The sequence below is a fragment of the Seriola aureovittata genome, chromosome 1 (assembly GCF_021018895.1).
Source record: "Seriola aureovittata isolate HTS-2021-v1 ecotype China chromosome 1, ASM2101889v1, whole genome shotgun sequence".
Lineage (NCBI taxonomy): Eukaryota > Metazoa > Chordata > Actinopteri > Carangiformes > Carangidae > Seriola > Seriola aureovittata.
In genome coordinates this window covers 15,585,253-15,611,186 of record NC_079364.1, presented here as the reverse complement: position 1 = coordinate 15,611,186, position 25,934 = coordinate 15,585,253, and the positions used below count along the sequence as shown (strand labels likewise).

The 25,934-nt window shown below is 40.5% G+C and overlaps 1 protein-coding gene across 1 annotated transcript in view; it reads right to left on the bottom strand.

Moving 5' to 3' along the window:
• Positions 1-25,934, bottom strand: part of sbf2 (SET binding factor 2) — a 95,634-nt gene that overhangs the window by 31,781 nt on the left and 37,919 nt on the right. Inside the window, exons 7-17 of the mRNA XM_056372391.1 lie at positions 21,126-21,258; positions 19,995-20,103; positions 19,508-19,621; positions 17,326-17,403; positions 16,508-16,621; positions 15,546-15,674; positions 15,172-15,270; positions 14,768-14,972; positions 14,416-14,525; positions 13,472-13,621; positions 5,396-5,464 (exon numbers count right to left, since the gene is read on the bottom strand). Coding sequence (XP_056228366.1) covers positions 5,396-5,464; positions 13,472-13,621; positions 14,416-14,525; positions 14,768-14,972; positions 15,172-15,270; positions 15,546-15,674; positions 16,508-16,621; positions 17,326-17,403; positions 19,508-19,621; positions 19,995-20,103; positions 21,126-21,258 — 1,310 coding nt within the window. The remainder of the gene's footprint in view (positions 1-5,395; positions 5,465-13,471; positions 13,622-14,415; positions 14,526-14,767; positions 14,973-15,171; positions 15,271-15,545; positions 15,675-16,507; positions 16,622-17,325; positions 17,404-19,507; positions 19,622-19,994; positions 20,104-21,125; positions 21,259-25,934) is intronic.

Sequence of the window (25,934 nt, the reverse complement as noted above, 5' to 3'; positions counted from 1 at the left end):
TTGTTGTGTAAGTCATCAAGAATTGTGTTTGGGTTTTTCACTTGTTGCTGTATTCGATCTGTGTTTACCCGGACAGAGGCATTTACTCTAGTGACACATTCAAATGTAAGAAGAAATATCATGTGGCACCACAAAGGGTAGAATAACAACATATCCAGACGTCATTGACACCTGTTCATCTCCTGATAAACCCACTCTTCACAAGATAATGAGTGCCAGAGGAACTGTCCGCAGATTAGAGAATCACAACAGAATGTAAAAGGTCACCTTCAACAAACAGACAGTGTGCAAACGTTGTGCAGCGTTTAGATTAAATTTACCGACAGTAACCAAAAGACTCCCTCCATGTACAGTCTAGGCCAAAAGATATTTTGATTATCAGCTCAAAATTCCTTCTAAGTGTTAACGAATATCTATCAAATACTGCCCCATAAGCGTCTTGGTTTGAGCAAAACATTCAAGAAAGGTCGTGCTGAGGGGAAACCACAGAAATGGGAAAGCAAAACATCTGTCTATAGAATGTGGGTCGATAGTATAAGCTGTTCATGTCAACATATGGGAAGCAATGAAAGTAAACACAGTCTCTATCCAGCAGATTCTGGGATCAGACGGTTGCAGTGTGAGGGAGCTTCCCACGTTCCCCGACCTGGAGACCTAAGGGCCATGGGGACAGTACCACTGTAAGCGTGACCGAGTGTAAGCTTGCCAAAGTCTGGCCAAGAATACTAAACAGGAACTTGACCAATGTCTGACTCCTGAAGTTGACCTACCAGTCTTTCATGTGCAGTGGCTAAACAGAGGAAACCCAATAGTCTACATTTTTCATTAGAACATTTTCATAAGAAATATATGTTTTAGTTTGTTTGTTTTCTTACTGCTATTGCAAGGTTTTCAATAAATGTTATCTTCTGCCATGGGAGTCTATGGCAGCCCCTGGAGCCATATGGTAAAAAAGTTTGAAATTCAGCATACTGATTGGGGGCACTCCCATGATGCTTTTCACCTAGTTTCATGTCTGTGACTCAAATGCTCTAGCGCCACCAAGAGGTTAAAAATAGAGGTAATTTCACTTTTGAACTTTATGCCCTATTTTTAAAAATGAGGTACCATTAAGTTCCTTGAATCAGACCTGATGCCATGTCATGCCTGTGACATCAATTTCTTCCTGATTTAATTTTCTGCCAAATTGGATTGTATGTATCAATATTCCTTGGACAAACTTTGTCAATCTTCACTAAAATTGGCACATATGATCTTCAGACAAAGCCTCACAAAAATTATGACATGGACATTTTATTTGCGAAAGCATTCAACTATAACAGCACAATCGAAATTAGCTGCAATGGCGCCAAGCAAGAAATCAAGTCATATCTCAGCCAATCTTTAATCAACTGACATGAAACTTGCCGTAAGTGCTTACAACCACGCTCTTGACATAATGACATCATGTTTCCATGGCAACTCTAGCCTGCTGGGCTGGTTGGCCCCTACATCACTGCTTGCAGCTATATTTCTTATGAAGGCAAAAAATGTCCACTATTGATTAAAATGTGTGGAAGGCGCTTTAACACTAGCATTTCAGATTTTAAAGAATATCAGAAAGTAATTCAACCCCAAATCAATTCAGATTTAAAAGTCTAAAAATGTGCAGGAAATCAAAGGGCCAATACGTCCTCCAGTCCTGCTTATGAGTCTGTTTCAAAATTAATGTCAATGTGCAGTAACTGTAAGTGGGTCAGTGCAGGAAATACAGTTTTGAGCGGGTCAATGATTTGATTCATAGCACAGCTACCCTGGTTCCTTTCCTTGTGGTATTTACAAGTAGCCGAGCCTTCCTTAAAGCAATGGCTCTATACTGACATACTTTACTGCAACACCATCGAACCACTTCCAAAGTAGGGCTGTCATGCAGTATTAGAAGATTACTCTCCAAATTTAGTCCAGTTATGTGAGATCAGGTTCAATTGATCATCATCTGGAGTGCGTTCTTTCAATGAGACTAAGGGACAAATGCAGCATGAAAATAATCTAAACAGTCTTTGTTGGGTCTTTACCAGTAACACACTCAAGACTTACACAGCTTCTCTCTTTGTGTCAAACCTTCTTTTCAAAGCATCTACTTGGGACTCTTGGGACAATAGATAACATTTTGGCATTGTTTAAACAGTTAAGTCAAAAATTTAGTATTTTTTTAAGATATCTGCAAACCAGACATTATATGCATTCTTAAGTGCACAACTCACCTGTATCAACGGACACACTCATTATTGATATTGTAGTCTGTTTTAAATCCATCTCGTAAAAGACTTCTTTAAGCCCTCTATGATATGATGACGGGCCTAGGGCGTACCTACCTGGACAAGCTCAGAGCATCCAGATAATAATCTGTATCTGACAGTCATAAAGGATTGTCTGGTCTTGGCAGAGTGGTGGGCTATACTGAGGGTATAGTACAGAGGAACTGTGAAAAACCCCAATAAAATAAAAAAAAGAAGTGGCCATACTCAACTATTCTCACATTCTTCTCAGTGACTTTCATGGTCTTGCATGTAGCAACTATCATGTACAGTATAAGCAGTTGTTTTAAGACCATGCTAGTATTCCCACAGAGGTCATTACAGAAGGGTAAGACGAGATGATATGTTCTGAATATCTTAAAAGTTTGTAAAAACAACCGCCTGTTATCTAAACACTTTGTGCTATTTATGCCTCAATGTCATGGAATATACTGTTCCTTACAAAATGAAGGCATGCCATTTATGTTACCAAACTTACAAGGCTACATTTTATAATACTCAAATTTGCATACGAAGAGAAGAGTTGTTTTAACTTGTCCAGAAACATATGAAACAGGGTATGATGGATCAATTGTAAGATGCCAGGATCATGCATGCCTCTCAGTCCACACCCATGATGACAGCTGCTGGGATGCTCTATTACTGAGCATTGTTTTTCTCACATTTCTACTGCATGATCCTTGCACCACTAAACCAGAGATTACAAATAATTTTGGCAGATTCCCTTCTGACCTCACTTTACTTTTCACCCTTTGGGTAAGGCAGAGCTCAAGCTTGTCACCAGTTCCAATCATCTGTAAATTACAGGGAAAATCTGTTGCATTCTTGAAATATCCTTTTTTCTCATGAATTGAACAGTGCCAGACAAGAAATTATTTATATTAGTCTTACTGAAACAGCAGATAATCACTCCATTGTGTAATAACTGTGACTTACGATAAAAAAAATTATTCTACGAAACTTAGAAATAATTGATTAATTTTCAGTGCTGGTGGCCTCTAAGAGAAAGAAGCAAAACAACATATACAGCTTATCTAAGAGAGTTACATCAGCCTCGGGCATGTGAACTGGATGAGTCATTTGGCGGTGGAGAGCGAGCCAGGTCCCATTTCAGCCCATCAGGACATGGCACTGGTGCCCGACAAAAAGTCAATGCGGACAGTTGTGTCTGTCCCCATAGCAACGAGCAAGCTGTGGGGACATAGTTGTGGAGAGCAAGACAATCTACCCTGCGTTGATAATGTGGTTTGGAAGCCAATCACCATGACTGGTCCTTTACACTTCCATGTGGTGGTTTTAACATGCTGCTCTGTGCATGTAAACACTTTGGGATCAGCAAAGGTCAAAGGTTGAGAAAGCTCCCTCTGGCTATTCCCTGCCTGCAACCTTCTCTATAGTGCATATATCACATGCAAACAGCCTTAAATTTATTCGACTTGGGACCATAAATACTGAACAGGACATTTTATAGTCGAACTAGAATTGCCGCCAAACCAGCCAAATTGCAGGAAATATGGTCACAATCTTCTCTTCCAGCTTTGAATAATGGCCAGAGATGTTTTGCAGAACATTATGATGTCACAGTGAAGTTCACCTTTGACCATTTGGATGTAAAATTTCCTAACTTCATTTTATCCTTATACACTTGAGTTAATTTGTGTGACAATTAGTGTTAGGTAGAGTTATGGCCGGGGGTCACAGTGACCTTCAACCACCAAATTCTAATCAGTTCATCCTCGAGTCCAAGTGAATGTTTGTGCCAGATGTAATGTAATTCCCACTGGGCGTTCCTGATATATTGCATTCACTAGAACATGAGGTCACCATGACCTTGAACTTTGACTTTTTCCCACCAAAATTTAATCAGTTTATCTTTGAGTTGAAGTGGATGTTTGTGGCAAATTTGAAGAAATTCCCTCAGAGCGTTACTGAGATATCGCATTCACAAGGCCATAACCAAGTTTTTTGAGGTCACTGTGACCTTGACCTTTGACCACCAAAATCTCATCAGCTCATCCTTGAGTTGGAATGAAAGTTTGTGCCACATTTGAAGAAATTCCTTCAAGGTGTTACAGAGATATTGAGTTCAAGAGAATGGGACGAACAGATGTACCGACAACCTGAAAACATAATGCCTCTGGCCCTGGCTGTCGCCATGTCCCCTTACAGAAATAACTGCAATAAGCTGCACCACCAGTCAAACACTGGGCAATGTCCCGACCTGCTCAGTGTAGTCTAGATCAGTGGTTCTCAAACCTTTTCACATCAAGGACCCCTTAACTGACATAAATTAGACCACAGACCCCCATCTGATAAGACATGTGTTTTAAATATTTTATTACAGAAAGGGTTTGAAACCCATGACCAAAATAGTCATACATTCTGTCATTGTGTTACTTATGGACGGAATTATAGTGAAAATAAATGATTCCCCTTTTTTTGCTGGGGACCCCCAAGAACCCCTCCAAGGACCCCTGGGGGTTCCTGGAGCCCTCTTTGAGAACCGCTGGCCTAGCTTTCTTAATAAGAAATACTGTTAAACATGCTCCTGCTGCTTACTTCTGAAAAAAAAAAGTTAAACAGAAAACTGTCCAAAGTGAGGTCTGCAGACAGTTTTGAGTGTGGACATGAACCTGAAGGCAAACAGCGGTAGCTGCTCGGATTAGGCCACAAAGTCACTGGCGCCTGTTGACAATTATCCTGAATAACTCAGGCATTTTCCCTGGAAACTCACATTGCTTCTTGAGTTTTCAAGGGTCATTTGTCAATGTTTTGAGCACTTCAAAAAAAAAGAGAAATGCAATCATCTCAAATTTATTGGTGGTGACAGCAGATTCAGTGGCTCAAACTGCAGTATCTGTATGGCTAGAAGCCACTTGGTTTAAATGAAAAAAAAAGGTGAATTGGAAACTGGTCTCATATGTATTTTGGGGTTTGTCGGTTGTACTGATCCTTTAGATGTGAAATTGAGAGGTATAGGTCTACACATTATATATTTAACCGAGCCATAGTTTGAATGCATAATAATGAAAATAGGAGAGAAATGGAAGCATTACGTTGAACTCACATACATCCTTGTTTTCAATTAATTTCCTTACCCTGTAAAAGACCGTTGACAGGGGCAGCAGTGCAGCAGCCATCGTGTACTCTTCTGAGCTGGAGCAGTCCTGTGGGCCAGACAAGAGGGGAGAAGTGAGAGCAGGGCACAACACAACGGGACACATGTTACAGAGCTCTGTGAACACCTTTTCACTGGAGCCCCAAAACAAGCAGCAGTGGTTTCCCACAGAGAGGTCACACACACTAGCATCAGAAGGAAAGTCCGCTGATGACATTTCTATCAGCATTCGTAATTTAAAGGAAAACCATTTTATAACTGCAACACTGAATCTATTGTAAAAAAAATGAAAAGTTATAAGAAGAAACTGTATGTTAGCAATGTAGCGGTGTGATCTGGGGAGAACACTGGAGGGGGCAAAGCATTTTCAACAAACGTAACTTCCTGTTACATAAAGACACTCTGTCTTGTTAAATTTCAGGGCAATGCACAAAAAAAAAAAAAAAAAAAACCCTCACTCTGCTCTGCTCAACTATTAGGACATATGCTTTCAATAGCCTTATATAATCCCTGCCCTGACACAATTGTTAGACCGTTCCAGTCTTCAATTTATTGGTAATTTTATGTTTTGCATTCCTGAACTAGATTGCCATACAAGTCTCATTCAAGAAAATCACAAGACGTTGCATAAAATCCACTCACTTTGGCCATAAAACGCTTTGTCCATTTATCAAAAGTCCACAACTAGCCAGAAAGAAAATTTAATTCTCTTTTTTATTTTGTTTTTTTAAATCAGGGAATAGTTGAAGATATTCCCTCTTTGACATTTACACACCATGCCAAAGTGTCTTTGTATCTGGGATTGTTTCAGGTCAAAGAGGCGGCGCTTAATGGTGCTTTCAATAGAATGGTATTAAGATGAATAGTACATTAAGAGGCTTTGAGCGGGGGACTTAGGGGCCCAAACTAAACTTTTCCTACAGAGATCACAGAGAATGATGTGAACAGGAGTATATGAGAGGAGGATGCGAGTTGGACTTGAAAGCACTTAATTCACAGGAAATTGGTACTTCTCTCTGGTAAGCTTTGTTGGGATTTATTTGTTGAACTCTGCAAATGAGAATGGCCAGAGGAAACTTGATTTAGGACCACGTACAAACAACATCACTGATTCTGACATGGTGCCGCACCTCATAACCCTCCGTGGGGCCTCATTGCCAGAAAATGTGTACATCACAAGCATTTTCTTTTTCCTTCTTCTGTTTTTTTCTTTTTTAACAAGGTTCCTCTTAATATCACATGAAAATTAAAACACACACATAAAGAAAAGTTCCTTTACTGAGTTTTTCTTAAAAGTATCAATCTTTCATTTTGGTGGGAGAGATAGAAAGAAGAATGCTGCGCTTTCCGATAATGGTCCTCAATGGGGGCCTCTATTCCCACCATTTCTCGAGAAAATAAAAAACAAAAAACAAAACCAAAAAAAACTCCCCAAAAAACAGACACACACATACACACACACACAAGAATGTAGAGAGGGGAGAAAATGCAAAACACAAGTTCCACAGCCACACATGAAAGTCTGGCCCCCTGTCGACTAAGCAACATACTTTCCGTTTTATTTTTCTTGTCGCTAGTGTTTTTCTTTGCAGTTATTTGGGCTGTGGTACAATGTTCCAGCTTGGAACGGGACCAAAGCATTGTTTACCAGCATCCTTAACAATGCTGCAGGTCACAGGAGTTCATGGACCCCAGTCAAAATAGAACAACAAGTGGAAATGCACAGGCATAAAAGTGTGAATATCTAAAAAAAACAGCCTTATTCCGATATAAAGAGTGACGTTCAGTAATGCATGTCATCAGTTCGTTGAAACAGAAACTTATGACGACAGACATTTTCAGCACTGAAAAGGAAAAAAAGTTTCAGATGGAGAAAACCTCACAAGCTTTGTCCGAAGGCTGATTCAACACGTCATTTCTCATACAAAGTGACATTATCAGGTTTACTTAAGCCCCACTTATTATATCTACATACCTCCACCTTAATCTCATGTAAGCAGACAGAGAGGCTAAGTGACAGCTCAAAAGCTTTGGAGGTCAACTAACAAAGCATAACAAATGAAATCTACAGCAGGTCTGCAATTAGACTCAATGAAAAGGGAAAAAAGTAGCAGAGCTGTTGGTACTCTAACTTCACAAAGGTAAGACTATTGTCTTTAGGACTCCATCATTGTCATAGAGCTGAACAGATCCACATGTTGCAGGGTGGGGAAAATATCTTAGCTTACTTGGGATTTTAAAAATGGAGGAATAGGAGGTTGTTGTGTATCCCCACATTTGTTTGCGAGGACACCCTGCTGTCTTCCTTTCCTCCTATTATTTATTGTAGTCTCACCATTTTTTCCTGCATTCTTGAAGCTGCAGGAGCTATGTTAGCTATGATGACTAACACAGCCATTCCGTGTAAGACACGTATACAGCGAGCAAAAACAAGAAGCTTGAGCATGTGACACAAACGCTAGAGGATGTGAACAAACATCAGCTTCCTGTGTGTTTCAGAGATGTTAGTACTTTCCAGGAAAGCTGTGAGAAGAGCTGACTTGCTGGCATGCTTTTATGAAACCTTTGAGGTTAAGGATATACAAAAAGATGTTTAACTTAGAGGCTGCTACTATTAATTGAGTCATTAATAGGAAGAGGAATAAGCCACATAGTTGAGCTCTGTGCTGTCAAGATGAGCAACAAACAGAGATTCCATAGCGAAAGCATGAAATCTGATTAACGCAGATGTTTACCTGGCCATACTGGTGGACATTTTAGAGAAACAGTTATCTGAACATGGGAATGATGTCCAGTGCAGATTCCCAGTGACCATGTTACGTAAGGCAGTCCATCAAGGCCACGAAGGCAGACAGGGGCCATGTTCTCACAGCAAGAGACTAATTCATGATCCAAATAATGTAAAAATGTAATGAAGTCATCTATTGACTATTAAAGGAGATGTTCAAAGCCTTTAGGCTCCAAGGGGTGTGGGGGAATGGGGAGCACAGACTCAGTTGGTGGGGAGGTAGAGTTTATCAGACTTCAGCAGTCTGCAATTTAGTCAGATAAAATGCTGTATAGTACTCAGACTTTTCCATCATCTGTGTTGAACGCATGTCCTTGCACCCTGTTCCATGTCAGACGGTCAAGCTCAGGATTTTGCAGAACTCAGGGACTCCATGCTGTTGCAGCCACTTCCCATGGACCTCCCGCCCTATTCTCTCTCAACGTAAACTGCCATTCAGAGCGTGCTTTTGAGCACCATCATGAGGCCCTTGGCCATGAGAGAGCAGAGCACAGAGGGCTCATAATCCTATCTGACAGGAAATGGTTGGGATGCCAGGATACATCCACAGCAGGGCTCATTCCCCCACATGGCTTGCGCAACATTTAGTCCTAAAAGCTGGAGCAATGACGAGACGCACGCACACACACACATACACACACACACAAACAAATAAAAGTGCAATTAACTCAAATGGCTTAATGAGGGTTGTTACTGTGCGTGATTCATGGCAGAGAAATGCCACAAATCTGGATTTCAACAGATGTTTAAACAGGAAAAATAGGTCACTTTAAACTTTCGGACCATATCATCTCAATCCAGACAATGTTTCAACATTGTTTTGTGAATTAGGAAAAAAACATAAAGACTGAAAAGCAAATGAATACGTTCTGACAAAGTACAGTACCACCTGATTCTAATGTCCTAACCTTTGACCTATTTTACATTTTTGTACCGTGTCCTGCAGCTACGCTCCCCTGCGTACCTTTCAAAGGAAAACACTGATTACAACCAGACAACAGAGCTGTCACTTAGCCTGAACTTGACAGTTAAATGATAAATGTTGTAATTGGCCTCATAATGATGATGTCACCGTGGATCAATGTGTCACATCAACATATATGCCAGAAATCCTAATGAGGCAACATGCTGTCATTGTATAAAGAGCAAGCAACATTTTTTGCAGAATAGGTCACTCCGGCTTTGTTAGGCAATGAAGGATCTCTCACAAACACACACACACCCACACAACTTCTGACAATGGTGAACTCTATGTAATATCATTTTGGGGTTCTTACGTGGCTGAGCATTGAAAGAAAGGGCAGGATGCAGAATATGAAAGTAATTACTGGCCCAGCAATTTACTATTTTTATTCCTTTCACAGCTAGTCTGAGACAAATCACTCACAACTTAACTGAGACCAAGAAATGAAAGCCAGGAACAAATGCTTGGCTTCCATCGTTAAGAAAGAGAACAAATGACAAACAATGCACAATAAAATCTAAAAAAAAAAAATAATAAACCCCCGCCCCCCCCCAAACAAGCAGGAAGCCATGAGAGAAAAGCTGACTATATGTTATCCCATGCTGCATTTAAGTACACTCCATATCAAGTCCCCTCTACTTGTGTAAAATCATTACTTTTCACCCTTTATGGCTGTGGATCACATATACATTTTAATCTATATCAAAAGTTAGGCAAGACAGACCTCTCTCACAGTATTTTATTATGAGCCGTTATTATGAACAGATGCAATCAAAAAAGCAATGTCAGCATTACCCCCAGTGTGGGTTTACCAGCTTGTGTTGCAAATAGCAGATAAAGTACAGATTACATCTGCATTTTTCCAGATGTGCATGACAATTACCTGTTTTTGTGGAATCTGTCCTTGACTAAATAAGTTCTGTAAAACTTGGACTAGATGTATTTCATATTAATCTCCTCAAGGCACCCCACAGGGAGGTTTTCTGCAGTGTTCATCATTTCATATTAGAGCTCATTTCATGTCCAGCTTGGAAAAACAAAACAATATACATATACTATATAAATAGTATATGCATATGTGTGTGTGTGTATATATATATATATATATATATATATATATATATACCTGGATATAAGAGAGCACCACAACAACTGCACATCAAAACAGTATGCAGCTTTGCATCAAGTAGTAGTTAGAGTTAAACTACAATTAAAGCCTTGACTAAAGAGGTCATGCAAGGGAGATGGTGGCTTTTTGGCTTTTCAACAAATGCACATCATTGATAAACTACTGTCAATACAGAGTTCATCTCCCGGAAATGAAGACAGTGAAACACTGCGAAGCATAAAAAAAGGAGGGTGCAACAAGCTTTCCTTTTCACCTCTTCCTGCATACGTCGAATCAGTAGCTTTTTCATGCATAACTTCTGTGATCCAAAGTCATCAATGCTGCACTTGGTTTCATTTTGACCTGTTGTATAATTGCAGAGCAAATGACACGTCAAACCTTGTGTGTCCCTGGCCCAGGCAGATGTCGGGATTAAATGGCTTTCTATCATTTAAGGGGGGGAGAGAGGAATGTCTGGAATCTGAAGCCACTCCATAAAAGCTGCTCTCTGCGAGGACTGCTTAAAATTATTAAAATCCCTGGAAAGGGTTGATTCAAGGCAGTAAAACATGAGGAACTACCAATAAAGACCTGCTGCTATGGTTGAGTGAAGCCTCACTGACTGTTTACGAGCTGCACAAAAACACATTACTTACTCACTTTGACAAGTAGCCGAGGCATGAGGGCACCATGAAGAGACAAACATACTATCTGATAAACAATGTTGGGACACGCTGCCTGACTGTTGTTAACAAAGATAAACTTGAAAATGAAGGGAAAAAAAACATTGAAGAGGAGAGGTTGGCTTGTGCTACACAGGTTATGTGTGCTACTGCCACACATAAACAATGCTTTTGCTAAATTTGAAGAAGTTACAGTTCAGAAAAAATATCATCTGCCGAAAATGTGAGGTATAGGGCAAAAACATTCAGAGACGGATGAGTGTACAGTGAACTTTGGCATCAGTTTTAGATAATGCTTTGTCAACATATTGGTAAAACCCTGAGTTCGTAGTATTTGATTGCCTCAGTTAATTCTTTAGATCAGTTTTGGTCACATCTGTTGAGGAAGCATAAGACAAAGCCATCTACGAACCTTGACTGTGGTCTGCTGGCTAAGAAAGCTTATTGAATCAATCTTTCAACAATATTCATAGCAATATTTTCTTCAAATTACATTATATTCTGTTTGCTATGATAAGAATAACACAAAAACTCTGAAATGAGATTCACTTTCACAGTTTGGGTAAGCCTGCTGGACCAAAACAGGTCAAATGGTCAAAAGGTACAACTACTGCACATCACAGTCTCTGATGTATGATGCAATTTCATTGAATGTTGCATTATGTCTGGGGTGGGAACAGAGTGAATCGTAGATGTAGTTTTTCCTCTCCAAATTTTTGCTTTCACAGCAATTTTTGATGAAGAATCTAAAAACCATTGACATCATTGTTTAAGATGATAAGTTGATTAAGTTTTAAAATGATCAATTGATCATTCAGTCTACCAAATGTCAGAAGTGACTCACAATTTTCTACAGCCAAAGGTGACTTGAACAATGACTTAAACAATCTATTGATTATTAAAGTTATTGTTAATTCATTTTTGATCAACTAATAGATTAGTTGACTGATTGTATATCACGATCTTGACATTACAAGAAAAAAATATCTAGACTTTTTAAAGATAATAATTTATTTGTAATTTTCCTCCTCGGCTGCATGGACTATTACTACACGTTTCCCATCCATTTACAGTACGGACGCAGCAGAGACGAGTTTCTGTGACTTGTGTTGGCATGACTGGCTCTTCCTTACCTGGAGGGCACAGTTCATCATACGAATGATGTAGTCAAACTGTTGGTGGTCCATGATGGCGCGGTTCTGCTGAACATGAAGACTCAGTTCCTCAGTCAGACACTGGCGAGCTGCCTTGCCTTTCAGTGCGCGCAGTGCAGCCGGCAGTGTCTGTTAAGTAGAAGGGAGACAAAAGGGGTTTTAGTAAAGAAAAAAATACCTCTACATTAAGTGGCTGACCTGACATGACAGGTTGACTAGAAACAGACAAGACAATTAACAATGTGTGATTGCTCAAAAAATGGGAAACACCTTTCCTTCTTGAGATTTTCAAGTTTCTTGAGAAAGCAGACCCTTATTACACAGATAAAGAGCGATGGTTTTATTTTGCTATCTATTCACTGCTTACAGCAACACTATGTACCAACACAGTCCTTCCAGCTACTCTGACTTGCTGCATGGTTATGCTCACAATTTGGCAGGGAAGAATTTACGGCCTCATGGGGTGTTCAGAGGATGCATGCTATACATTCTTACATTTGCACAGAGATGCATGCCTGTACTATATAACTCCTATATGAAGCCACAGGGATACATAAAGTAACTGGCAACCATCCCATTTTAAACACATCTGCATATTGTGCAGAACGTTCACCTATGACTTCACATGGGGCTGCTATGAAGGAAAACTGGAACTGACATCAATAGTTAATGCTTAGCAAAGTTAGCAAGCTAATAACATGGATTCAGAGTGCGTTTTGGTACATGCTCTAAACATTTCTGTGTCTGAGTGTCTGCGTTTTCTGCGTGTCAGCTGGGATATATTAGAATGACAAAAGGTGAGAAGAGATCCACAGCTCCATAACGGCCTGCTGGAGTGGAATAACACAAAGGACAGACGCCTCCAGTTAATGAGCTTGTTTAGAGGTTGATTAGCTCCTCTGATGAAAGACATTGTGCATCACCTTTTCAGTCTCCAAGGTCTTGCTTTCACAGCAATTTTTGATGAAGAATCTAAAAACCATTGACATCATTGTTTAAGATGATAAGTTGATTAAGTTTTAAAATGATCAATTGATCATTCAGTCTACCAAATGTCAGAAGTGACTCACAATTTTCTACAGCCAAAGGTGACTTGAACAATGACTTAAACAATCTATTGATTATTAAAGTTATTGTTAATTCATTTTTGATCAACTAATAGATTAGTTGACTGATTGTATATCACGATCTTGACATTACAAGAAAAAAATATCTAGACTTTTTAAAGATAATAATTTATTTGTAATTTGCCTCCTCGGCTGCATGGACTATTACTACACGTTTCCCATCCATTTACAGTACGGACGCAGCAGAGACGAGTTTCTGTGACTTGTGTTGGCATGACTGGCTCTTCCTTACCTGGAGGGCACAGTTCATCATACGAATGATGTAGTCAAACTGTTGGTGGTCCATGATGGCGCGGTTCTGCTGAACATGAAGACTCAGTTCCTCAGTCAGACACTGGCGAGCTGCCTTGCCTTTCAGTGCGCGCAGTGCAGCCGGCAGTGTCTGTTAAGTAGAAGGGAGACAAAAGGGGTTTTAGTAAAGAAAAAAATACCTCTACATTAAGTGGCTGACCTGACATGACAGGTTGACTAGAAACAGACAAGACAATTAACAATGTGTGATTGCTCAAAAAATGGGAAACACCTTTCCTTCTTGAGATTTTCAAGTTTCTTGAGAAAGCAGACCCTTATTACACAGATAAAGAGCGATGGTTTTATTTTGCTATCTATTCACTGCTTACAGCAACACTATGTACCAACACAGTCCTTCCAGCTACTCTGACTTGCTGCATGGTTATGCTCACAATTTGGCAGGGAAGAATTTACGGGCTCATGGGGTGTTCAGAGGATGCATGCTATACATTCTTACATTTGCACAGAGATGCATGCCTGTACTATATAACTCCTATATGAAGCCACAGGGATACATAAAGTAACTGGCAACCATCCCATTTTAAACACATCTGCATATTGTGCAGAACGTTCACCTATGACTTCACATGGGGCTGCTATGAAGGAAAACTGGAACTGACATCAATAGTTAATGCTTAGCAAAGTTAGCAAGCTAATAACATGGATTCAGAGTGCGTTTTGGTACATGCTCTAAACATTTCTGTGTCTGAGTGTCTGCGTTTTCTGCGTGTCAGCTGGGATATATTAGAATGACAAAAGGTGAGAAGAGATCCACAGCTCCATAACGGCCTGCTGGAGTGGAATAACACAAAGGACAGACGCCTCCAGTTAATGAGCTTGTTTAGAGGTTGATTAGCTCCTCTGATGAAAGACATTGTGCATCACCTTTTCAGTCTCCAAGGTCTTGTTATCAAAGATGAAGGAAATGCAGCTTCGCACCACCTCCAGCCTGCGAGCGCTGTTAAACACGGAGCCACTTTTTCCCATAATGGACACTGGAATACAGGAGATGGAAGAGGAGGAAAATCAGGGAGAGGAATCACTGCAGGTTAAAACTAAAGATGCTACAAACATCCAGGACATATTTAGCAGATACCAGTCATGTTAAATTTATCACTGTGGGAAATTTCACACCTAAACCAGGTATTTTAAGTCTAAAGACTTTTAGTCAATGTTCATATCATCGCAGCAGTGCAGAATATATTGTGCAATGACAGGTGTTTAAAGTTGGCCATACCAACAGGTGGTCCAGCAGGTACAACACACTTCCTTTCAGGTCGCACAGAAGGAGGTGCGCTGCTGTATTTTGCCACACCCTCCTGCAGCAGCTTCTCCACCTTTTCGTCAGCCAGCAGGGGGAAGGGTACCTGGTGCACGCGCAGGTGGGACCCCTCTGACGGTCGAGGCACTTTCTGGAATGCCATGTGGGGGTTCGGGTTCTCCTACAGCATATCCGCCAGGGAACAACATTAATTAATAGGATACACACTTGTATATACACCAGTCAGCCGCAAAATTAAAACAAAAAAATGATTGGTGTAAAAACATGTAAACACATGTTTAGCATGCTAAAATGAGGACATCTGCTCTGTATGGTACAACAAAAGAGATGTAGTTGTAGTTATGTGCATGAAGACTTACATTTCTGAACAGCTGCTCAGAGAGTTCCCTGATGTGCTTCTGCAGCATGACAGGGCCGACCTCTTCTTCCTTAAAGCTGTCAATGTCTAAGGCCACCAGCTACAAAACACACAACCAACAAACAAAGAAAACAATAAAACAGTAGTTGGTGCATCATCTAGGCAAATACATTCAAATACAGTGTTCCTGCAGGACCATTAGTGATAACTGATAGTAACCTTATCAAACAGATAATCATACACAGATCAACCATATGTGAGCAGTCCATAGTCACTTAAGTGTAAAACAATATTTGTGTATGAACTTCACCACTTAACAGATTTAGAGTGAAGGGTAAAAAGTTCAGCTTTAAATGGAGCATCGTGGTACAGTACCTCATCAAAGAGATCACAGGCTCTGTAAGGCGGACCTCTCTCTGAGACAAAGCCAGCGAAGGCCATGCCATCCAAAACCTTGGTCAGGAAATCATTCTCAATGAGGCCTCGCTGGCCCAGGAAGGCAGTCTGGATAATGTCAGAATTAGAGCAATTACAATCCGGCACAGATGGGAGCAATGTAATGTTATTCATATGGATATACTGTAGACTGAAAAACAAGAGTGATCACAGCCATTTTTAGATCAAGATTACAAAACCTTCAAAAATATCTCTGCAGGGGGAGGCTCAGACTGACATCTTTTATTGTTGAAATCATGGATAAGTTCTACAGCATGTACAAAGAGGGAAATAAATCTATTTACAAATGACTACATGCAAATGAATTTAATTTACTTTATGCATAATTATTTGTGCTTGTGGGTAGAAGAGATAAAACACAGTTCTCTCAAGCCTCCTCCACTAAGCGATACCAGGCCACTAAGCAGAGCGTTTGTTTATAATGTGATCCATGTGGGGTACTTTGAGGATGATGTGCTAAGGGGTTACTATGGAGACACCACAGACACGAACAAACAAAAACCCCAGCACAAAACAAAAATGTAAACCTAATACTTTTCATATGGCTCATTGCCGGGCTTTGCCCAAGGTTGCGGGACTGTGTCCGAAGCTTGCATAAACAAAAGGATAGCATCACAGAAGAGTCATGGAGCCTCTACGACACATGCATACACAAACACACACTTTATACACCCCTGACAGGTTTATGTGTCAGGTCTTTACATGTAATTCCACACTCCCTGCTGGACTCTGGCTAAAACATTCTTGGCAGATTTAAAGAACAATGTGTTTGCTGAAGAGCAATTGCTAAAGAAAAAGAATCTAAGGTCACATATCGGGGAATAAGGTTTTTGACAAATCGGAATTTCTACAGTGGGAATTCCCTTATGTTGTTTTCTTACCTTGTGAAAATGAATAACTGGTTCAGAATGGATGCGGATGAGCTGCAGGCAAGACCTGTAGCCCTGGAAGAGTTGTGCAAACAGCCTGAGAAAGACGGCCCTCACCTCTTTATCCTGGAACACACACACACACACACACACACACACACACACACACACACACACACACACACACACACACCACACACACACACACACACACACACACACACACACACACACACACACACACACACACACACACACACACACACACACACACACACACACACACCACACACACAACACACACACACACACACACACACACACACACACACACACACACACACACACACACACACACACACACACACACACACACACACACCACACACACACACACACACACACACACACACACACACACACACACACACACACACACACACACACACACACACAACACACACACACACACACACACACACACACACACACACACACACACACACACACACACACACACACACACACACACACACACACACACACACACACACACACACACACAAACACTTCATCAAACATCTATGCCACATTTGCAGTCTCATAAGTTAATTATGCAACAGACATGTTTTTTGTCTTGAGGCTAATGGGTTACCGTCAGTTGGTGCCCTCACTCCAACGCTAAGCGTTTTGCGATAAGATAGTTTTTTTTGATGAAGGCAAACATGTCCTCCTCATGTGGGAGGAGGAGGAGGACATCACTTCGCATAATGGAACACCCTGAGGATCGCGAATGAAAGAGGGGGCATGTGATAGCAATGCTGACTTACCAACAACTTGAGGTTGGAGGGGGCAGTGCGAGGCGGAGGGAATGCATTGTCTGCTATCTCCAGATCAGGGTGTAAAACCTAAGAAAAAGAATTTATCTCCAGATTATTGATGTTTTCATTTGGCACATGCTTTTATATACAGAAATGTGCAATTACTAAAACAGCAACATAAGTGATGGATGGCTAGCGAGATAATTCAAAATATCAGAAAGTATCATATAACGTAATTAACCCTTGTGTGATGTTCATATTTTTGTTACTCAGCCAGTGTTGGCGGGTCTGGTGGACCCGCTGCATTTGTTGGGGTTTAATTCAACACAATCAAACAATTTTCTATTAAAATACTTAACAGATGTTTACTTCATCTCAATTACAAGCAATATACAGTAAACAGCATTTACTTTTATGGTTAATATTTGCCCTTTACCTTTCTTAGATCACACTTACAAATTAAAGTGCTACTCGATTTTGTTTGTTTTTTAATAAAATGTAATAAAAAAAGAAAATCAATAACAATCAAGATATGATTGGAAAAAATTCAACAAATTTACAAATGAAGCAAGGTTTTTTGTAACTATTGATTTTCATTTATTTGAACACCATTTGAAATTTAACCTCCTAGGACCTGGCGTCCACATATGTGGACCTCACATTTTGGGTTCTCTAGACCACAATACTAACTTTTTCTCAACAAAGGCCTGGTGACCACATATGAGGATATTATACTGCCACTCAGTAATCGAAATTTAAAACTAATGTCCTCATATGTGGACATCATTTTTCTCAGGTCCCAATCAGCCTATATAGCAAAGTATAGAGCTCGGGTCTTAGGAGGTTAACAAATTCAGGTCAGTTTACACAACACAAGCTGAACACATATAGTAACCATGTCAGTTTAGACAACACATCAGCCCCATTGAACACATTGCCTTTTCATACCAGCCTATACAACACACGAGGGTCCATCAGGTTTCCCTGTGTAGACTTGTAAGTTCCAAGCATATGAGGAAGTGGCATCACAGGCAGCCCAGATCTTTATACCATATTTTGCAGGTGTAGATGGTATATACTGCCTAAAGGGGCAGTGGCCCCTAAATGGCATCATTGTTTTGGAGCTAGCTGATGCTCAATCTCATACGCTTCTTCTAAGTCACTGTCAGACTCTGAATTTTCAGTAATGTGATCCTCACATTCTGAAACCTCTTCCTCCAGGCCTACATCATCATCAAAAGCTTCACTCTCTTCAAAAACCAATTGCAAGGCCCTCTGAACAGAGAATCTTTTGGCCATCTTGATCAGTTGTGATAAGGAACCACACTGGCAAAGCTATATTTATAGTGTCCCGCCCCCAATTTGCATCTGGGATAGACTATGAGAAAATAAAGATTGGTTCCCGCAATACAGAGGGTAAGATGTACGGGAATGTGAGAGCAGACAGGTGTTGGTACTTGAATTTTGCAACAATGTTGCAACCTTGTGTGGGAATGGCAGTGGCAGAAACACAAAACTCACATTCACACACTCTCACTCACTCACACACACACACAACACACACACACACACACACACACACACACACACACAACACACACACACACACACACACACACACACACACACAGACACACACACACTAACAGCTGGCCCAGACTGGTGGAGGACAGAGTGAAGGTACAACAATTTCCATACTTTTATTAGCCCCGGGTCCAGTGGACCCGAACATCTTGTATGTAATAGAAATGTGTAGGGGGGGTGTACAATGTGTGGTCATTGAAAATGTGTTCTGATAAATATTCTTCACAGAAAATGAGCCAAGGCCAATGAGTCTGGGTTTGAAAAAATACTTAATCATATAATTTTTCTTTTGATAAAAAATGAAAACGGGTCCCACAGACCCGAACACCACACAAGGGTTAAGAAGGTAAAGCAAGAACATCACTTTTACCAGCAGTCACTGAGCAAGTTTCTGTATACGAATACAAGAATTACTTTAGTAAGTACCTTGTGTGTGTATTAATGTGTTTTTCTTACTCACTTCAAATGACATCATATTGTCATTATTTAAATAATATGGTTGCACCTGTGTGCGTGTGTGTGTGTGTGTGTGTGTGTGTGTGTGTGTGTGTGTGTGTGTGTGTGTGTGTGTGTGTGCGTGCATGTGTGAGTAGGTGTTTGCGTTTACCAGAGACAGGGAAGACTGTGTTTGGTGTAACAGAGGTTCAGGGAGCAAGGACAAGTGGATACACTCAGGGATCTTTATTGTTCCTCCATCCAGGTCAGCAATAATAACATCCAACTGGTGAACACACATAAAAACACTGACAAATCAGGTCGCTTGATTGCAGCTGGAGTGTGTCTGTGAGGTACAACACGTATGCCTGACGGGGTTCAGCCAAAAGCAGCTAAATAAACATCTTGTAGGAGGGCAGTCTACTTAATCTTCATGTGTAAAAACTTCCTGAAACCAAAGGGCTTGTTATGGGAACACTCTTGCCAGTATAAAGAACAAACAGTAAAATGTCATGATGCATCATCACTTTTAGGATATCAAAATAAACTCTAAAAGACTCCAAGATTTGTTAATGATTCACAGGTGTTTGGAAGTAAAGTTTATGATCTTCAAGCTCTGCATACAAGTAAGAGGATGCACATGACACATCGACACTCACCAGATCCTGGATTTCAGTCTGAAACATGGAGTGCACGCCGATGATGAAGGGAGTGGGTGAGCTTAGGACCTCCAGCAGCCGCGAAGGTAGAATAGGGATGTATGGGTAACTGAAAACATGAGAGGACATTAAGAATTAAATAAAAGAATATGTTCAATAAGACTAGGAAGACAGATAAGGAAGAATTACTGGATGGCCGAGAAACTGAGAGCCTAAAATAAACTTCCCTGCAGGGAAGTGGATGTGGTTGACTGGCTGCTATTATGAAATTGAAACTCAAATGAGTGATAGGACTGCAATAAAGATAGAAACTGGCTATTGCGTGGTTCTCAGATAACATTCATACATTTTGCAATGTTATCATTGACAAGTTTTGGAAATTTTACATCATCATCAAATACCGGAAACTAGGGCAGTGTGACAAAATTACGTTAATACTGATATTAACTACACTGATAGGGTGACTTCCACATAATATATGCATAACATGTCGAGAAACACAATCAATGATGAGGGAATGACCCCAAATTGGCAGACAGATTCATATGTCATTTCACTACAACAGTCAGATAATCTCAACACTTACTTAATCATCAAGATCAGGATTATGTACCATTCACCTGTTACTACACCGAAAGTGTAAATTATTGTTACTGTTATTATTATTATTGTATTATCATTATTATTATTGTTGTTATTATTGTTATTATATTACTTGGGCAAAACAGTGAACAACAATAACATCGCCTACCATTACAGTTTGCCACCAGTGTCCTGTGTGTGAATGGTCATGTTTAATGGTCATGTAATATTGAGTAGAAAAATTACTTCTAAAATTTCTGTCACAAGATAGATAGTGGATCTGTTTCATAAAAGAGAAGGAAACAGATCACTGTACAAATGAAAGGCTCTTTTAGGGGAAGTGAATTCTACATATACAGTACAAGGTTAAATAAAATGTGACCTTTAAGGGTGATCTCATCCCATGGATATAGCTGTTTATAGAACTGAATACAGTGAAGTTAAGCATCAAGTCGGATCACAAGCTATTGAAGTCATAACACCAGCCAAGGCGTTAGTGGAAAGTCACATGAGGGTCTGTCCCACTGCCGGGGTCAAACACATACTTACCTGTATTTAAGGGGAAACATGAGGGCTTCCAGGGCACGGCACGCCTCTCCAAGCCTCTGGTAACTGGTGGAGTGGAACAAAACCTTGTGCTCTGTCAGAACCGCACAAAACAGGCTTAAAACATTTTGGATTCCTGGAACGAGAAAAAAACAGGGAACAAAATGAATGAGGTATTGGTTCGAATATGACTTGCACATTGTTCCAGATCATTCATCAAACATTCATGGCTATTTGTGCAGGATTTTAAAACCTCAAACACAGATTAGGACAAACAATATCCATTTGCTCTACGCGTCCCCATAACTGCTTCGAGACACACAATACAAAAAAAAACCCGATATGAAACCCGAAATATTCCACCACCTCTGGTTTCATTCTGCTGCAACCTCCGCAACTTGTCTGCCATCAACTTTTCCTCCATGGCCACCATCCAAAAGCAACACACCTATCTCAGAGCTGCTGAGAGAAAATGGCATAAAACCAGTGACCCCACTGACCTCATGGGCCTCAGTCATCTTCCTTCTCATCCAGTATCAGCGCTGCAAAAACCACTTTTTGCAATAAGATCAGCAAGACCGCAGACCTTCAAAACTTTTCTCAATCCACCACCACTCCCACCAGACACAAACCTCTCAGCTTGAATATGTGTCGCCATGCTCTTCTCCGCCTCCTCTGGTCAATGGTTCAACCTGTCCCTCACTCAACACCACATGTCCAACCCTGTCTCCCCAGGTCAAGGACGCATGTTTTCTCTCATTCACACCTCTCACTGAGAATGATGTGTCAAAACTTCTGAGTAGTTGTCCTACTACATGTGCGCTGGATGCCTTTCCCACAAACCTTCTCCAAGCCATATCTCCCACCATTGTGCCAGCAATCACACGTGAGATGAATGCTTCTTTGGCTTCGGGTACATTTCCAACTGCATCCAAACAGGCTCAGGTAACTCCTCTCCTCAAAAAACCATGACTTGACACTGCTGAAGTTGACAACAATTGACTGGTCTCTTTACTTCCATTCTTATCTAAATATATTGAAAGGGCAAATTTCAAGCAGGTCTCAGAATTCCTCTCACAGAATGACCTCCTCAATCCAAATCAGTTGGGCTTTAAGAGTGGCCACTCCACTGAAATGGCTCTGCTGTCTGTGACTGAAGCTCAGCTCAAGCTCAGCTGCGGTTCTGAGCTTGTTGGACCTATCAGCAACATTTGTTACAGTGAACCGCCGCAACCTGCTATCTGTACTCTGTATACTGTACTCATTTCAGGTAAAGCGCTTTCTTGGTTTGAATCCCATTTCACTGGGAGCTCCTTCAGTGTATAATGGCAAGGACAAATGTCCTTATTCCATCCCCTCCCCAAAGGATTGGTACTCAGACCCCTATTCTTTGCAATATACACCATCTCCTTGGGTCCAATTATCCGCTCGCATGGCTTCTCATATAACTGCTGCACAGACAGCACCAAACAACGCCTGTCCTCCCATTTCACGACCCCTCTGCCCTCTGACATATCCACATGGATGAAGGAATGCCACCTTCAACTAAACCTCTCTAAGACTGAACTCTTAGTCATCCCAACCAATCTGTCTCTCCATAACGATATCAATATAAAAATCACCTCTTCATCTCTTACTGCAAACAGGGTACTGAGAATCTTCAAGAATCACTTGAAGACTCATCTCTTCTGAGAGCACCTCCTCTTCTAACACCTCTAACACCCTAATATGCCTAACTAGAACTTTCTGCTCAGTTTACCTGATCTTCTTCCACCTATTGAATAGAGGTAGTACTAAGTACTTACACCAAGGTCTCCTACTGAACTAAAGCTTAAGTGTTGTCTCTTGTAAGTGTAATTTTTTGTAATTGTGGCAGTGCTGTGCAGATCAAACTACCAATCATATATAGAAGGTTGTAGTGCTACTTATGGATTGGATAGCCATGTCTGGGTATGGGTATAAGCCTCATTTTGAAATTTGTTCTGCCAGTGGTGAACATCACTTAGTCTGCACAGGCAACTGCAGCCTCACCGGTTTATTGATTAAATTCTGCCAAAACAGTATTCCCAGTCTTTATCACTGGCACTGCACCACCTCTGTGTTTTAAATAGCATGGAACAAATTCTGAGCTAAAGCTGGTGTAGAGCAGTATGAAAAAAATTCAAGAGAGAAAAGAATGTGTGCATATTTAACTAAATTACTGCGAATTACACAGTTACTTTGGTTTAGCTGTCTTAATTGTGATTGCCAAAGGTTTAATCTAAAATAAAAGAGCTGAGAAGTTGCAACTACACAACAACTACAATAGCAAGAGTTTGAATCACTGCACATAATCTGCAGTCCGTCCACTACTATTTTAAGCCATGTAACCTGCTGGCTCATGAAGACAATAATAATACATGTCCACAATGTAACGGGACAGTTTATGTTAAACACCGAATATGAACCTATGGGAAAACTCATCTCTGAAAAACAAAGGAAATGACAGACTCTCATACAGTATAAATAATTTTTCAAATGCCGATGTGACAATCAGGAAGAATTCCAAGTTTACAGTTCCTGTTATTGTTTCCTATCAAGCAACTGACAGACCAATTCATCACACATTGGAGTGATAAGGAGAGAGGAACACTGGCAGACATATCCGCGCCACTGGGGGCGCTGGGTCTGGATGTTTGGCTGTCTGAGTGGAGCAGGTCAGTGATAAACAGGAAACACGAGCCTCAACAAAATCTGAGTTTTGAAGGTGAAAGGGCTCGTCAAACCAAATGAGTTTATTCATCTTATTTACACATTGTGGTTCCAAATGATGCATTTTTGATGCCACCTTTTTCTATTGCGAGAGCTGCAAGAGTGTGCCTTGGTCATGTGACCAGACTATTGAGGCTCAGGTTTCATAATCACACCTCAGGTTCAGGTGTTTACTTATCTTGTGGAAACAGCGACACATTTCCGTGCCCTAAATAAAAAGTAACAGCCCCGGACAAAAGAAGACACAAAGGCAACAAACAACAAACGGTAGGTCTGTTGATGCACGGTTTTATCTCGCCCTGGGGAATGTACTTCCTGTCCAGTGTGACATGTTTAACACACATTCCTCACTGGTGACTCGAGTGACCTGTGCACACAAAATGATGTGCCGACTTGCCCGTCTGCACAGCGACTAGCCTGTCCTTACATAGACATAAAGATGACCTAATAAGTGTAAACGATGCACTTGTTCTCTGAGTTTAGCTGATCAGTTGACATATGATATTTACCTTCCTGTCAGCATGCAGAGAAATAATCAGTTTAAGGGCAGAAGAATGATTAACTGCCTGAGTCTGTCAGTCACTTTCACTCTGTATGCCATGAGGGCTTGGCTCTCACTCAGGTGCTCCTGACATATGTCCTCCTACAACCAAAAACAATTATCATATTACAACAAACTGTTACTTATTGTTACAACAGCAGGAGGACGGACAACAGACAGATAACTTTTACTCTTGCAGTATGTATTAAGCATATGGATAGACGAATCCACTCATTGTTAAAGGAAAAGTGCAGCACTTTGGAAAATATAATTACTATCATTAGAAGAAGGATACTACCATTATATCTATGGAAAATATAAGGCTTACAACCAGGAGACAGTTAGCACTGCATAGCGTGTAGATGGGGAGAAAAAGCAAGCCAAGCTCTGCCCACAGGGAAAATAATAGATGAATAAAAATGAAAAAAGAATCTGCCCATACCAGCATCTCTTTACCTCACCAATTCCTCACAACATTTCATGTTGTGTTTGTCGTTTTACACGTGTAACAGTGACAACTTGTGGTTTTAGGACTAGCTAATTTCCCCTCCTTACAGTCTTTATGCTAAGCTCCCGGCTATAGACTTGTATATTAATAATTATTATATTATAAGCGAATAACTGTATTCCCTAAAATGTCAAACTCTTCCCCTCAACAGCAAATTTGAAACTGAAAAAAGAAACAAAAAAACCCAAAACAAATACAAATGGTATCGTGTCACCTGTCTTTGACACCCTGCAATAGTTTGAGCAGTGTTTTTATACAACAGTGAAAATACTGTCATGTCACCCTGACCTCAGATGACTTGACAATAATTAAAGCAAGTCAGACTTGAGCACAACAACACTTAACACTTATCATGCAGTGCTGTTTGCATAATGTACTGTACTGATTAATGTAAACCAGTTTATGAAGACTCACAGACCATCGCTGGGTATGTGATTGTTTTGTTTTGTGTATCCAGATCCCAGATCGGCTACAAATGCTTGACTTCCACATGACCCTGATCACATGTGTATCAGTGAAGTACCCCCCCATGCGCATGTTCTAAACTTTGTCCAAACAAAAAGAGGATGGTGTTAATACACTCAGGAAATAAAATCCACTCTATTTTGAAGCACATTTTTCTAATCAAATGAGAATAAATGAGGGCCAACTTTCCATTACAAATCAAATTTCATAAAAATCATATTACATTTCACTCTCATCTTGCCTAGGGTTGCAGAAAGTGAAATAAACCTGATTCATCTAGAATGACCTGAAAAGTCAAAAAATATAATAAACAATGGTTCATTTCATGATTTATGCCAAACCGTCATTTTCAAAGGCTGCGGAAAGCGATAGGTACAAGGTTTAACTACCCTATGTACAATGTGAATCATGGTGACTCAGGCATGGTGTGTCTTTAACAAAGCACGTATTGACTGTATAAATCCTTTACTATGAGTGTATTGTGCAAACACAGCAACGTGATAACGAGCAAACTGCATCAAATCTTCATCATGTGCAGAAACACTGA